The sequence below is a fragment of the Apteryx mantelli genome, chromosome Z (genome assembly GCF_036417845.1).
Source record: "Apteryx mantelli isolate bAptMan1 chromosome Z, bAptMan1.hap1, whole genome shotgun sequence".
In the NCBI taxonomy this organism is placed as follows: Eukaryota; Metazoa; Chordata; class Aves; order Apterygiformes; family Apterygidae; genus Apteryx; species Apteryx mantelli.
The window spans coordinates 64,137,663-64,155,175 of NC_090020.1; the positions used below are offsets into that span (position 1 = coordinate 64,137,663).

At 35.9% G+C, this 17,513-nt stretch overlaps 1 protein-coding gene across 1 annotated transcript in view; it reads right to left on the reverse strand.

Annotated features, from left to right (window-relative positions):
* Nucleotides 1-12,994: 12,994 nt before the first annotated feature.
* RNF180 (ring finger protein 180) overlaps nucleotides 12,995-17,513 on the reverse strand; it is a 64,698-nt gene continuing 60,179 nt past the window's right edge. The window contains exon 6 of the mRNA XM_067315754.1: nucleotides 12,995-13,194. Coding sequence (XP_067171855.1) covers nucleotides 12,995-13,194 — 200 coding nt within the window. The remainder of the gene's footprint in view (nucleotides 13,195-17,513) is intronic.

Here is a 17,513-nt window from a genome sequence, read left to right on the forward strand (position 1 = left end):
ACACTGTCACCATCCATCTCCTTCTTTTCTTTCTTTGCCTCTTGTAAGCATCAAAACTAACGTCTGGAGCAAATACAGAGTGATTCTGTCACTGTATCTTCTCTAGGCACCAGTTGCAGAAGTTGTGTTGCATTAGGTTTTCCATGGTTATGAAGATTGGAATTAATTTAAAATGAGCCAGGAAAATGACAACTACATAATACTCTCTCTCTTTTCATTGTAAAGGTTGAGAACTAAAATACAAATCCTAGGGTGTTAGGTCATCCAATTCCTACTGATTTCAATGAGTAGGTCAAGAAAGGACACTGACACCTTTAAAGGCAGCTAAGACTATGTTGCTATTTGAAGATGCCCTATTTAGCTATTGTGTGCTTGAGATTAAAGTGGAATATATGGATTTTAAAACTAATTTACTTGGACAGGTCTGAAAAATCCCACCTAAGATTTTATTCTTAAAAGCCATGACTATGGCCCTTCAGTTTTTGTCAGGTTCCTCCCAGTGATATTTGAACAAAGCTGTTTCTTTCAGAACACTGTTTACTTGTTAGAAGGGAGAAATGCTGATCTGAAGAATTCTTTAAGTGATCCTAATGCGAATTTAAAGGTCTTCTTTGTAAGACGCTTTTGCCATCTATTCATGAACCTTACAGGCTGAAATGTAGTCTCATTTTCATAGCGGTAAATCCACCCTTCTGCCACAAGTTTGAAATACGGAAGAAAAAGCTAAAAGCTGGCATTTACTTACAGACAGGTTTGGATAGTCAGTAAAATCCTTTTAATAATCCAGAAAGCAATTTTCCTTTAGTCAAGGACATGTAAGACCCTGAAGAGGTGAGGCATTACCCTTTGTCATCTACATTTTTGCACTTTCCTTAAATGAACAATTTATGGCACATTCTGATACTTGCTATCTTGCATCTTGTTCAATTTTCCCTGTACCCAAAATAATATGAATAAAATACTGTATTTTATTAGTATCATATAACTCACTTTGCAAACTTGCAGTGACAGCTCACTTAGAATCTGTATTGCTTCATAGACAGGAAATTCAGAATATGTTTTTTTAAACCAACAGGACTGAGCTACAGAGAAATCACTTTGTAGGAGATGCAATGTCAGAAATGTTTTATCTCTTCCAGAAAAGGAAGTCTACTTGACATTCTGGGCTAAGCAGCTGTTGCATATATTTTTTTTAAATCCTAAGAATCACGTGAAAAGTGAAAATAGATAAAACCATTTCTATAGATCTAAATTATATTAGCCAGACAACAGAGCATAAGCTCCTAAGATTTGTGCTAAAAAACACAAAAAAAGAAAGTGTTTCAAAACATTAGCATTAGCTAAAACCTTCTATTTGTAATTTTGCCAAAGTAATTTATAACCCTATGTCCCACAAGGCTTCAGAAATTCTATCAATCAGGAGTAGATAGGTCTTGTTTGAGGAGGTATGAAGGAAATCAGGTCAAAGCCACAGAACAAAGCCTAGAAACACTATTAGCATTTCACAATGTAGAGCCTGAGATAATGTAATAATCTATGTAATTTCTGCTGAAAGTAGATGTCTTAAAGTTTAGTGAGAAACAGAAGTTCCTCCTTTTCCTTTTAAGTCTTTTCTTTCACTTTCCTCCCTTAGGCCCACTGGCTGCATTCTATCTCCTTACAATCCTGTGAATTGCTTTATTCTCATTTTCCTTTTCTTTGAAAAGCCAATGAAAAAAAATCCAGCCCTCTGGACCTACTACCTAGCACAAACATCTCCTGAGGGGTAATAAAACTGGCCTAACTGATGCCTTCATTATTTTTCCTTATTGATCCTGTTGCAGGAGGCGCGTTGGGTGCAAGGAGGAGGCATCCTACTCTCAGTCTGTTCAAAGCTAATACAGCCGCCAGATTACCTTACGCGGTTCATGAGCACAGTCGACTGGGGCTCTGTAATGGGCTCCCTGATACGTGAATACAGTTCAGACCAGGTTATTTTCCCCCTTTGAATCCAATACTGGCTCCCTTGTTATTACATCATATTTAACCTCTTTTTCCTCACATGACTGATTCAAAACAAATTATTCTTTTTTTCATGATGCTCCTTCTTTCCTCCTCTTGTCATACTATTTAATTTTTACACTGACTTTCTTCTATAAGAGTAATAGATTATGATATTCACTTTGTACAATATACAGACTAGTTTTAGTTTGTGAATTGGCAGGAGATTTTAATCCTTGAAAAGCTCCTGAGCACTTCATGTTCATGTGCATCCTGTGTCTTAGATTCAGTGTGTATGTAGTACTCTGCAGCAGTCACACATATCAGCCACATGGTGCGGTAACAGTATTTCTGGAGGAGAAATAGATAGGAGATATATGACCACTGTTAAAACCTTCTTTCAGCCTGGGGATTTGGGGGACCATGCCTTAAGACAGCACTGTAGGTAACAGCAACATAAGAAATCTCTGTGGCGTGAAGCAGCAGCTGTGCTAACTTTTAGCCTCAGCTCATCTGGATGAGATTGAAAGAAAAGATCTGGTAATGAAGAACACTTCATCCTGCAAAAACTTCTTGAACACCCGGTTATTCTACATTCATATTCACTGTAAGCTGGTGACCTGCTGTCTGCATTTCACTGTACAGTCTGTAAATGCTATTTCTTGGATTCTGACAAGGTTTCAACAAATTAAAGAATGGTGCCTCACTCCAACTGCAGTGTTGAGTTCTGGGTACGTAAAAGACAACTATAGGAAACTATGCAGTTTGAATCATCTGTCAGAATTCTAGATTATAATTGAAAAACAATGTTTTAAAATGTTTATTAAATATACCATAGTCATGCTACAATCAGATCAACATTTAAGTTGTTTAAATGACTAGTAGTTAATATAATTATTTTTATTCTTTTATAATATATATCTATATTACTTTATTTTAATATTTTTTGAATTTGCTGCAAGCCTTTGAAGAAAGCACAGATAAAAGAACATCAGTAACTGCAGTGCCTGCTATAGAAGGAAGGATTTGTCACATTTCCCAGAAAATGAGGGAACACTTGTGACAATTTAGAATGGCAGGAGAGGAGGGTTTGCACATGTTCACCGCGGTTCTCAGCAAAGACTGTGGCAATTCTGACTCTGACTGAATGCGATGAACAATGATGTCAAGGCCAATACAGTATCTAAAAACTGCATCTCCTTTAACATGGTAATATCAAACACCAATTTATTAATAAGAGTTCAGCAAAATTATTTAGTGTTATTTTGCTTTTTCTTTCCATTAGCATTAAAAAGTTTCACTGGTATAAACATTTACTTGAAATAAGTACTGAACATTTTTTTAAAATTCATCAAATATCTCTGACAAGGTAAATATATTTTCTTGTTCTTTAAAAAGTAACTTGAGAGACAAATGTTCATATATTTAGTAATTAACTTCTTTCTTTTGATGGCTTTGCTAAACTAATCTTTTTAATATTCTTGCTGATTTGTATTATAGCAATGATTCCAATTGATTTTGAAGGCCACTGTGTGAAAGTGGTAGTTTGTATTAAAAAAAAAAAAAAAAAACTGTTGGTTTACCAATATCTAACTAGTACAATTATAACAATACTTATATAGGTTTAACCTTACTTATATGGATGTTTGTACAACTGGTATAAATAGCCATTAAATTAGACTGTCATAGAAGGGAAAAGTATTTCATCAAATATTTTTCCTTATGACTCTCTATTTAGTGGGAAAGAGAAGTATCTCCCGAGTTTTAATCAGGGATTTTACTTTGATATGCTATGGTTTTAATGTGTTTGTACTATAATTCTACATTCTCCCTATATAATAACAATGCTCTGGCCATTAAACTGTCATGTAGAATAAGATTATTGTGATCAGTGATAAATATATTTATTAATATATATAATAGATGCTGTTCGTTTATGGGGAGTGAGGTTCGAATATGGGCCTACTTCATTCTGTGTTACAGTCACTTCCTGGGAAAAAAGGAGAAATACTTGGAGAGTTGCAGCCACTGAATGTCCACTTTTCTGTAACAGCCACCTAGAGCCTGTTGTTCTGGCAGAGCACGGCCAGTTTGCGGTGTCATCTGACCAAGCTCCCTGCCATCTGCATGTGTTCCTAATGCCGAGCGTTGTGCACACAGCCAGCCATGCTGGCTCTATTCCACGTAAGGATTTCTGCATTAAAAGGGGAGCAGATCGCAGCAATATCAGGTGCAGAATGATGCAGTGGTACGGAAAAAGGGCTAGTGAGAGACCAGATTTGTCCCTAACAGCAGGTAAAAACAAGAGGAAAGAAACAGATTTTTAAGATTAATGGACGTTTTACTCATCTAAGAATACTATTTCTGTTTTTACCTAGTATTTATAAACCCTGCATTCTCCAACATGACGATTTAATTCTACTATCTACTATCATTAATTCCTTATAAGACTGGAATTGGACATTTCTGATTAAGTGATTTATAATTTAGATGAATATGCCAATAATCCAGTTAAGGTGTAACAGTACCTTATAACCATGGTATAAGGAATAAGAAGCAGCAAGTGAGCTAAAGAGAGACAAATGTTAATCCATGAAAACACAATCAAATGAAATAGGCTAGAGGCCAACAGGAATTCTTTCCGTATGTTTGCTTCAAAATGTTTGAATTTGAGGGCCTCTATATGATGAGCATGATCTTAAGTAATAAACAAAAGGTAGAACTTTGAAAAGGGTGGTGGGATGGAAATGAGCCATAGGTTTTATTTAGAATCGGTTCACTAAGTGCGTAAAGTGAAATGTTAATTAAAATAATCCACTATGAGAATTTACAGAAAAATATTCTTACAAAATAATATGGGAACAGATGAATACTGTACTTGTGTATTATCTAACACCCATTAATGGAAAGCCTTAAATAAGAGTTGCATTGAATTTATCTTTAAGCTGTGAGCGAGTCTGAAGGAAGTTTTGGACTATCTGATCATACATCTGAGTCATTGTAAGCCAGTAACAAGGTAAAGCAAGCTTTGCTAGAGAATTTTCACAACTATTTAATTTCTGTTCATCACTGTAGTGTCCAGTGCATCACAACAAGAATGTGAGTACTGTAACAGAGACTTACACCGCAGGAGAATGGCTGGGGCATTAAGTAAAAGCGAGTAAGCCAGTCTTTCTACCACTTGATGTGTGTGAACAGCATGTCTTCTTCTTTGGGCCCTGCAGCTGAGTCAGATGGGAGAACACCTGTTTGGAAGTTTTCTGAATGTGAGTGATGTGTTAAGATTTAAGAGCCTATACTCTCCTTGTAAATCTAGCTCCAAAAACTCCTAGTTTATTGCCAAGTTCAGTTCATCTCAGTTTCAAATTTTTGTGCATAGCATTTATCAGACTTTATCCAAAGAGTTGAATATATGAAATATTCAAAAAACAACAGACAAAACAACACTAGAGCACAGTGCAAGATTTATCAATCATGAGAAGCTACAACAATGTGAGCAAACTAACAATGGTAACAAAATTTTCGTAGAAAACTGTTCTGGAACAAAATCATAATGTCAAATTCAAAACCTCATTTTTCATTTAGGAGAAGCTCTGAGGTGCTTGAGAGAGAAATCAAGTAGGTTAAAAAAAAAAAAAAAGAAACATGTAAGTTAGACATCATGATATAGTGCAGGCAGAACTGCTCTGAGGACCCGGTGGATAAAAATGACAGTACATTAATACTACAGAGCAACCTGAGGAAACCTTCATAAACTTTCAGACAGCAATTAAATCATTTAAGGCAATTATTCTTCATAAGCTGATTTTCTGCTACTATTGCTGAAAGCCATCTGTTTTATTCAACTCTTATTTGTGGCTGTTGTGGCAGCAATTGCTGCTTTTCATCAGATTGAGACTCGTGTTGGCAAGTTTAGGAAACCAAGGCCAGATTCAGCAAAACACTTCAGCTTCTGCTTAGCTGTAAGCATATCTTTATATTTGCTAATCTCACTGGCACTTGTGGACAGCTTTAACATTCGCTGCTGAATCAGAACTTCATCTTTACCTGTTTGGAAGATGCTTTTCTAGAACTTGACATTTTACTAATCTAGTCCTTGATTTTAAGTGCACTGTAATTCCTGTTACTGAATGGTGGTTGGAATCACTGCTTTACCTTCCAAGAAAAAATACAAAGGAATCACAGTTGCTATTGTATTTGAAGATTTTTTTTTAAAACAAAATTCTGTTCATTATGTTTGAAATAAATTTATTTGCCTGCTTTTGAGATCTATCCATTATACAATGTCTAAAGAGTGACTCATTTCAAAAAATGTTTTGTGTTCATTGTGTATTACAATTTGCACTGTTTTATTCTTACAGTGTTTTTCAAAGAAACAGCTCAACGGTCTTTACAAGCATCCTGTTTAACAGACAGAAATATTGGTGCAAAAAAGAGTTGCATGCCTTGATGTATCACATAGCAGATCACTGGTGATGCTGACAGTGGAGATTTCTTGACTCTTAGGTTTGTGTAATTACTACTTGATTACTTATACTTGATAAAAAGCTGAGATGTGCAGTAAAACTCATCTTTCTATGAGCAAAAAACCAAAAATGTTTGATAAATCACACTAATTTATATTGTGTTGCCTGAAGCGACTTGCTGTGTGCACTATTTAAAGGCTTAGACATTTTCTTTGCCTACTGAGGATACTTGGCTAAGCAATATGTGGAGGAATGCTGCTAATGGAAATCTTCCAGAAATCTCCTCCTTACCAGTGGGTCAGAGAAAATCCTGAAGAACCTTTTAATATTAAACTTCCCATAAAGCAGTACATGCTAAACCTGTTTTTTTTTTTAATTGAGTCAATAAAGAATATAGTTAATAACTACACAAACCATGTATGTGTAATTGGCTGTCCAGTAATTTAAATGATAATTTAATGATTAGTTACTGTTGCCAAAATATTTTTTCAACTGTTGGATTAACAGTGTAATACTTGAATTTAGATACCATCTTGTGCTTGTAAAAGTGCCTTTCATTTGAGGAGCTCTAAGTGCTTTGTACATTTACTCAGCATGGGGAAATGAAAGTTCTGAAGCATTAGAACTTGCTTTTAGAGATTCAGAACAATGGGAATTTAAACTTGTAAATCACTGTGAAAATAGTGAGTTTGAGGAATAACAGGTTAGGGAAGAGAAGAACTCAGATATCTTGGTTTATGCTATTGTTATCATTATCCTGTATTCCTGTCTTAAATAAATCTGCCAGTATAGCTTGGTAATTTAATGACATTACAATTTATTTTTTGTAGTTTAGAATCTAAATCACTGTTTAGATGACAAATAAAAATGAGTTTGGGAGTCTTGTTTTAATTCCTATTTGAGAATAATACAAAACTACCAGACCGTTTTGTAGGTTGTGCAATTTTTCATAAAAAATGCACTACATGGGTAGTGTAAGAGAGTTTTCACAAGCAAAGCCTGGGCTCTTTAAGACAATACAACTAATCACTAATTTCTATATCCATTAAATTCACAAATTTTTTAAAAAGATAAAAAGTGGGGTCCACTTCTTTAAGAGGAAATCAGATAGGGCTAAAGATCGTCTGTAACATTAGTTCCTTGCAAACATGCTCTGCTTGATAAGATGTAAAAGAAAATTAACATATTCTTCCTCCCAGAAAGTCTGATTCAAATTATTGTAGAACCAGTTTAACTTCTGGCAGATGAAATGCATACATTAGCGAGCTAGAGCCATCTGCAAGGCAAACACATTCTTACCTCACATGTTTCCAATTAGAACGTTTTGTCTTTCGGGCACTCTCAGACGCCATGCTATGAATTCTGAAATCAAGTACATCCCAAAGGATTTAAAATCTTCGTGGATTAAGGAGAGCCTTTTGTGAGTTTCAGTTATTTTCACACTTTGACTGTTTAAGTCTAAACAATATTTCTTGGATAGCGACTTAATTATATGAAGAGCTGATAATCCCCAAGAGAGGGATTTTTGGGCAGACTGGGATTACACAGGATTTTTTAAAGTATTATTTTTCACTTGTTCATTGAATAGGACAGTCATGCAGATTTTTTTATGTCAATATCCAACATCATTTATTTTGGAGAGCTAATACAGTGTGGTGACATGAAGATTTCCCTTCTGCTCAATCTGAATTCCATTCTGTGGCTGAGAAATAGTGGAGTACAGTACAAGATTAGCATTTTAATACTCATTCTTTATGACAGAGTAAAACCTATTTTATGTAATTAATTTTTAATGCTTGTATGAATATCAAATGACTTAACATGATCTTTTTATTGGTGGCATTTACTTTTTCTGCTTCACCCTCTTGTTTGAGGAGAAAAGATTACATGCGCGATATATTTAAGCGATTGCCTTATTACATTTTAATGCCTTATTGGAAACATAGAAATACTTCAGCTGAAGAAAATGTTTGAAAAATAAAATAATTTATTATTAATTTAAAAGATATCTTGCAAAAAGTCGTAATATAATTACTGCAGTTTTCTCATCCTAAAACCAAACTGCAAACCTAAATAAGCCATCACTAATATGTCTATCACTTGCATAACATCAATCATGAGAAGCATGAAGAATAGTTTTATTTCACTTGTAAATTAGTATTGGGATATGGAGGGCATGAGGCTGAAGGATTCTTTCCAAATTCTATGCAGGAATAGGATGGATGTTTCATAATGTGGCTGAGTGATGGCAGCACTGTTGATGGCTCTAGAGGAAAATCTGGTTAGGATATGCTGTCGTACTGGATTTTAGAATATTTTTCAATCTCAGAAAAACTATTTGGTTAAGTACATGAAGGATGCTGACTGCTGCTGCAATATTAAAGGAAGTGCTAATAGATAAATTTGAAATTTCAAACAATCCTATCTGTTTCTCTTTTGAGTAGTAGCGTTTTTCAAATACCATAAACAAGCCTGAACGAAGGACCACGCTTCTCCCCGGAGAGGGGGGCGTCAGGACCTCGGGCCCCTGAGAGCCCTCAGGAAAGCAGGCAGGCCGAGCCCGGACCTCGAGGGCTTTTGTCTCCAAGGGTAGAACCAGTGCACAGGTTCACAAGCTGCTCCTCCGTTACCGGTCTCATTTCATACCAGCCTTGATTGAGCTGAGGGAATATTTAGTTGTTTTCTTGACAATGGTCAGTAAGATAGCTTTGTGGTGTTAACACTGAACAGAACCCCGTGCCTGCCCTGCCGCCCAGTACGGCTGGCCAGTACCTTCCCTGCAGGGACGGCTCTCCTGTGCTCGCTCACCTGCTGCTTTGCACACCTCTGCGGTTCCTTCACGTCTGCTGCCCTGCAAGCACCAGCGAAGCTCTGGCTCCTGGGAACTTCCACGCACGGGCTCAGACGTCACTTTGAAAAGATCTTTGGGTTTTGTTTGGATATAGGTTTTCCTTCTGTTTACATTTGCTTTTGAGGGTAGGTACACTGGCTGTGCAGGAATCTGCGGTGTTTCATAACAACCGTTCCCTGGGCAGCTGTCGTGCAGGGTTTTTTTTTTAAGTGTGGGAGGGAAGCAAGATGAGTGGACCTTTGGCAGGTAGAATAGCTACAAATATATCCACTACTAGGCATGAAACTCATACACTTCCAAATGTGCACAAAGTCCCTTTCCCTGTCAGAGGCAAACCTCTCAGTCTGTTGCTGGATTTGTGCTGCCTTCAGCGTTTCATCAGTCTGGACTACCAGCACCAGCGCCGAGGCCTCCCCATTCACAGAACACGTGAGGTGTCCCACCCTGCCCCAAGGTGATTTACAACAAAAGCTGACTGTTCCCTGGAAACGACTGAAACAAAAGATTGCTAGGATGAAAAGAGGTAACCATAGTAATAAAAAATTCAGCAAATCCCAGCTGCACCCCAAACAACAGAATGACAAACATTAGGTTGGTTGAAAAAAATATTAAAATTTAATTCCACCAAGAAAAATCTATTGAAATGGCTGCAAAATATTACAAACAACCCAAATTTTATTGGAAACATTTTAGTACCAAGATTGTGGAGTAGGATCAACTTCTTAACCAGAAAACTGCTTACAAAAGACCTACTCTTGCTGCCACAGATACCAACAGCATTTCGCTGGTAGAATTCAATGAAAACCAGGTTTGAGCCTTCAAATTCTTACTGTATTTTTACAGAAGTATTTATTTGGAAAGAGCAATAAAGGAAAAAAAAGTACAATCTCTCTACACCGTCTATTTTTTTTCTTAAGGAGGATCTCTCTCCTTAAGAAAAAAGTTGCAACAGTCTTATTTGCAATCTTTTTAAACCAATTGCCCCTTGGAATTATTAACAACCAATATAAAGTAAAACAGTAAAGCCCAAGAAACAGTTTACTGTTTATGCCTCAGAGAAAGATACAGCTATGCAGTTAGAAATGCCATACAAAACTGCTATCCTGACTAAATTTAGGAAAATGTAGCCATCCTCAATTATCAATCCTTGTTGTAAATGTACAAAAGGGGCCAATATTACATTGGATTTTTGACTCTCCTTCTTGTCTTTTTCAGAATAAATCCATGGTAACATGCTATTGAAAATGATATATAAGTAATTCTATTTGTATACAATTAGTGATATCTATATTACGTTTCTTATGTCTCAATATATTTTGCAATATTAACTTAAGGATATTACTTTATCAGATATCCTAAATTAAATTATTTTAAATTATCAGAGTTTTAGACTATCAGTATGTCAGTTAAGTTAAAGTAATTTTTTAAGATACATCTTATTTTGATATTTTATGAGATCAAAAGGTAGAAGCAATTTGGCTGAACAGGTGAATCAGTCCCTCTCTTTGCTGGGATAGGAACAGTAAGCTAATAAGATTACAGAGAGAAAAACAAAAAAATGCAGCTAGAATCCCAGTCCTGGCATAGATGAGAAAAATGTTTAAAATTTTTGATAATTTTTGAGCATACAGCCCCACACATCCGGATGTAGCAAAACATGAAACTATGACAATAAAAAACTAGCTTTTTAAAGACTGTTTATATCAATATAAAGAAGAAATTTGCCATAAGCTTTATTACAACCTTTAACTTATAAAATATTATGCCTAATGCCACCAGTAACAGAGCCAATCTCTTATATATGAAGTAACTGGATATACTGTAATTACATAAAAATTATTTCTCTCATGACCATGACTACACTGTGATGGTGAATTTAAATTACTATATTTCCTTTAAGTTTGTGTACATTAAAGAAATGATGGTGAAAAGTATTTACTTCAGTTAGTGTAGCTAGACTGGTAATTTTAAATTCTGCACATATATCCTCAAAGAGATAAAGCAATTATTTTTTGCAGCCTATAAGGAAAACTAAGTAGCAGATTTACTGCTGTTTTTCAGATTAAATAAAAGTCTCTGGTCCTGATCACTTCATAGCCTATCAGAGACTGAGCTTGCTGGCCCTGCTTCAACAAAGAAGCATAAGCACATGCTTAATGTTAAGCACACTGATAAAACCTCTGATTTCATTCCATTCCATCACATTTGGCAGATGGCAGCTTCCATAACACATTTCTCTTTGTTCCCTACTTGAACAGGGGAGTACACCACCTACTGAAAAACCACAGGTCTCCCACGCAAATCCTGATACCAGAGGAACTACATACATATATGCACATGCTTTTCTAGATCAAACGGCAGTGCACTTTGTAGAATTATGCCCCTTCCTTGTACCTTCCTGAAAAGTAAGCTCTTTAACTACATTGTACCATTCTTTGGCACTTGATTTCTGCAAGTTTCTGATATCCCTCCTGTAATTTAAAACACCTTCATTTGAAAAATACTGTGTAAAGCAGCAAGTATGGACCAAATGCTGAACTGGCTGCAGTTTGGTACTGTAACTCTGTGATCTTTACATATACAAACTATAAAGTGCTTTAGAATCCATTTATGTGAAAGGTGCAAATAAATACTGTGTCCTCTTACATGATTTCCTTGGAGACACATAGTACTGGTGAGACCACACTTAGGGGTATCCTCAAGTTGTTACAGTAATTAAAAAAAGGTATGAATTCCATACAGCCTGGCATAGGCTGAATTAAAACCAAAGAACCCTTCTTTCTCCTGTATTTACTGGGGTTAGTGTCCCACGGCATCACAGCCAGCAGGCCTGCTGCTTGCCCTCCTTTAGCTCTGTGTCTTCCTAGATCCATATGCAGTCATCTGGATAGGTAAAAAAGGTATAGTGCTACTCTGGAAATCTGTGCAAAAGGGTCCCTTTAATGTGCAGAACTTGGGGTTGTTAGTTGATTCATTCTGATTGCCATTTGCTGAAAAGATGAACCATTAGCAAACTGTGTGGTATCATTTCTCTTCTTGGTTAGCAGGCTCAGACTATCAGGCACTGAGTACAGCACATCCCCACAGCAGAATGCTGACAGGTCTATCAATTGTCAAAATTGCCCAGAATTTGGATTATGCCACTGAAAGAGCTCTGATAAATGTCTATGTAATGCACAGTGTGGCATGTTATAATCTACTGTCCCCAAAAGATCTGACTACAAACGGGGAGCATCTTTATTGTTTTTTTATATATGAGGAATTGAAGCACCTGTAAGTGAGATGACTTGCTTAAGGTTGCAAAGTGTGCCAATAGTCAACCCCAAAAATGACCCTATGGATCATGTTCTGTTGTAATGGACAGAACTTTCCTAAGAACATACAGTACTGAATATTTCTACAGAGTAATTATTTTATACATTAGGGGTAAAGTCCTGCTCCCATCTGAATCATGGCAAAACTCCCACTGAATTAAGTATGATCTGGATCTCACATTTTATTTGGAACCAGACTCAAGTACTTTGTCACATATAGCAGAACTATCAAGCAAATAGCCTTACAGCATGCTTGATGCAGTCTATTACAATTCTTAATGATCAAAATGCGATGTCAAACATTTTGCTTTCTTTCAGTTGTTTCTATTCACATTCTCTTGGTTCACATGACTGCTGTTTTCTTAAACTGTAATTAATACAAACTAAAAAGGGAAAAAGAAATAACAAAGAAAACAGAACACAATAAATCCTATTACCCAGTTGACAGAATAAATGTAGATGATCACCATGTCCATATCAAACCGCCATCCACGGCTATCATCCTCAAAGTCCATGTAGTCCATCCTGTGAGCAGCATGTGGGAAATGCCTCCTTGTTACAGTAGTTGAGCGTCTTTGAAAACCTGCTGGAAAACAGAACAGGATATAAAGATCCTTATAAAAGCAACTACACTGAGTACGAAAGAAGAAGTTAACCCCTCCCCCCCCAATTATTTACAGAACAAATGGAAGCAGGCAATCCTACACCTCGTTGCTGGGTTTCCTCACTTTATCGGACAAGAAGCTCTCTGGGGATTTGACTTTCAAAGATCTAAAACCAAACTTTTTCTTCCAAGTCTGGCAAATAATATTTTTGTTTGGATTTGGTACTCTCTACTATAGGAAAGTAATGCTATATGCTTGTGTCATCCACATCTATGAACACGTCTCTTTTGGTGCCGACTTTCACTGAATTTGATTCAGTGATCTGAAAGTAAAAGGCTCCATATACTGTACTTAATTTCTTGAGTCATTAATCTCTGGATTCCCTGAGCCTACTCATCTGAATTCTTCAGCAGTCTAGCCACATCCATATGCATACAAAAATACCTAATGAACACATAGATCAACAGTGCAAAAATATTTGAAATCCTATTGAATTAATTGAATTTTGTACTTAAATTTTTTTCAAAACACTCTTCTGACCAAGACCTGCTTGCTTTAATATTATTTGAACTTGCACTGATTGATGGCTAAGCATGTCTCTATACATACATACCAGGTTAAAATTCGTTTTCAAATTACTGTTTGTATGCTGATAATTCTCTAAATATAAACTGGGACATTGCAAACACAAGCTTTCAAGTAAATGTAAAAATCTAGTGTGAAAAACAAAACTCAAAATACTTAAAATAATAAATCTAGATATACACTCTTCTACTCTTAAACTCTTCTGTTGTGAAACCAGTTTGGTGGATCTAATGCTGAATCGAATCCAGAAAAGGATTCACCACTCAGCATGCCACTAACAAACCCAGTTGCTAAATAATAAGCCTTTTAAATAATGGCTCATTTGATTTTATGTTTTTATTTTTAAATTGAATTAAACTGAAAATTCATGTATAATTTTCTTTTTAGCTACATTATTTTTGTAAGCATTTAGGATAACCCTTCTGGCAAGACAGAAGCAGAGAGGATGACTTCAGTGAAAGAGCACAGCGACTGGCATAGTGGGCCAGGGCAGTGGTCCGTTCCATCCACCAGTCTCTTTTTAATAGCAAGTAGCAAATCCTATGGAGAGGTGCAAAGAATCCTCTTTTGAACAGTTACACAATAATCTGATGTAGGAGAAAACTGATTTTAATCTCCAAAACAATAGGCTTGCTTTTGCACTAAAACTGAGGATTTATTTGTACTGTTACTATTGTTTTTTAAAAGGCTACTCTTGCGACTATATTCTTTTCATTCTTGTGACTTTGTAATCCTACCTTGAATCCTATAAAGCTCTTAGCCTCAAAGATCTCCTGGGCAGGTCATGGGCTAGTTGGGCAGAAAAAGTGTTTCATCCATTTAATTTTTTTCTCTTCAAAATGTCTTTGAATATTTTTTGAACTTTTACTAGGAAGAAACAAAATCACTGGGTAACAGTACCCTGTCTACTCTGATTTGCAAGTTTCATTAATTTGTACACAATGCTGATTATTGCAGCTTCTTCTCTGAGGAAAGATTTTTCCATGTCTAACCATTCTTGTCACTTGCCTCCACGAAAACCCTCTATTTCGTTCGTCATTTTGGAGATGTGCGGTCAAACCTAAGCAACTGATTTAAAGACCTTCCAGTATTTTACAGCCTCAGTGTCACTCCAAGAATGGCTTCTTTGAATGTAGGACCCTGCCGAAAGGTCAGTCCTCCCCAGACTTCTCTATATAGTAAGAGAAGTACTATATATGCATAGTACTTGAATAAAAGCTGCCCGTGAGGGTAAAGGAGCCTCTCAGGGACCAGCTGTGTTAGGCACTGGGTTATGGCATGGGGAAGAGGTGGGAGCTGCACTGCAGAGGCAGACAACCTGACCCTACCTGTGATGGTGGACACTGCAGTTGTATAGCTCTAGATTTATATACAGCATTCTGTTTTCAGGTAAAACTCAACCTTTATGATACATTCTTTGACTTTGGGAAACAGGTTATTGCTGAACTGTCCAGACACTTTTCCCCTAAATTGATATAATGGATTTTGGAACCTCACAGTGGGGAGAAACAGTTGGAAGTGTTCCCTTCAGTGGGCATCACTGCACAGCAGTGTGCATCAGTGCACGCTCCTCAGTTTCATCTGCTGACATGCTCCTTCTAGTCTAGCTTAACTAGGCCTCCCTGAAGTTCCTCAGTCTTCTGCTTTTGACTAACATAAATAATTTGTATAAATAGTGTTCACATGCCAGTAATATTCATTTTAATACTCTCAGATTTTATTCAAGATAATTGACAAATATATTAAAAAAAAGTGTCCTAATAAACAACTTTGGTGGAATTGCACTATTTTTCCTTCTCAGTGGAGCATACTGACTGTTTCTTTGTACTTTTTTCTGAATTAATATTTTGTCCAGAACTTGTATAGCACAATTTTTTCCATGCTTTCCAAACAAAAACTTTCTCTCTTTGGTATCCTTTTTAAGATACTTTGTCAGAGACCTTTGGACTCCTAATAAAATAATTCAACTGATTCTTCCGTGTTCATTTAATGACTGATTTAGCAATGTGACTAGACTACTAAGACACAGATTTTCATTGCAGAATCAGTGCTGGTTAGATATCATGATATCATATTTAGTTGATAATATGGATCAGTTTGTCATGTACAGATATTCAGTTTCTAGGTGTGTATCTATCAGAATCTCTCTATTACTATTTATCTTATTTTGGAGGCTAAATATGAAATCTTCATGCCAATGAAGAGAGTGGTGAAATTTTGCAGTGGTTTTCAGTGACTCCAAGTGGGCTAAGATTTGCCTACAGCTAAAATTGCTATAGCGACTCTAGAAAAAAAAATGCAGAGATTTTCTTTTATAGAGCTTTAGGTTGGAATACCACAAATTTTATGCAAGTGCATGAGCTAATCAACTGCTTAAAGAGAAATATGATATGGACTGTCTTGTTTTTTATGTTATGTTTTCAATTATGTTAATCTAAAACAGTATCTTTGATTACTCAAAAATAACATTAGTAATTCAGTAATTGAATATTGAAAAACGTTAGTCTTCTTTAAGTATCCTTATCCTGCTATGAAGATGTAGTTTATGTGAAAAATGCTCATTAAAAAACCTACCTCAATTTCAAATCTCAATTTTTCTTAATTTCTTTTGTAACACTTGTTAAATATTATTGTCAAATATAAGTCTGGATTTATGTTATCGTGTTCTTTTTTTAATTTAAATTGCAAATGATGTTAAATTTTATAATTTATGTTGTAACATGATCTTTGCCTTTTACAGATGAATTTTGGTGTACATTATCCTCTCTGGAGGGTCTCAGTCAAGACTGCTATCCGTGATTTCTTTTTATTTATTTCTATATTTTTAGCAAATATAACAATTTAACAAAATGCTACTTGCTATTTTTGCCTCAACAGTCTGAGATCATCTTGCAATCACAGAATTATGTAAATATTTAGCTACATTAGTTAAGACTTGGTAGTCCTCGCCTTCTAGAGAATTTAGACAAATATTATCTGTGGTTTGTATCTTTGTGTAATTCACCTTAAGCAAACCTGCATTCAATTTATCTTAGATTAGACTTTGTAATGCAATCATTCTACATTCAAGAACAGCAATTTCAATATAGCAAACTAGCTATTCTGTAATTGCTCTTGATATAGAAAGCCCCAGAAATACTGCTGGCACTGTAGTAAAGATACACATGCAATTAGGAACTGCTTACTGTACAACGTGTGTAATCCCTGTGGCTTCTCTGAGCATGAGTGAAGCAATTGAAAGTTGACAGTCAGTAATGTGGAACAGATTTTAATTCCATTATTGAAATAGTCTCTTTTTTACCATCTATAAATCGATTAAGCTTTAGTTGAAAATGTCAGTAGTACAACTAGCCCGTAAACTGAATTCTGGAACTTAACACAGGCTAACAAAGAACAAGAACCCTTTTTTTACCCTGAAGTATATTCCAAAAGACATTTGGATATATACAGTAGTGAAACTGCATCAGATTTAGACACACTATCTGATCATGCAGATAGCTTACTTCAGAATCTATGATCCATACTGTACCTACTGTCTTTAACACATTCTGACAAGAAAAATACCTTCAGATGTCTCTCTCTCCAGCTAGAGTGGAAGTAAGCTGTGGCTATACATAGCATTCTAGCCAACAGCAAATAAAGCCTGAGAGCTGTGAAGTTCTCCAAAAACTGTAGAGTAAAATGGTGTAGGGGTTTTGACTTATTAAATAGA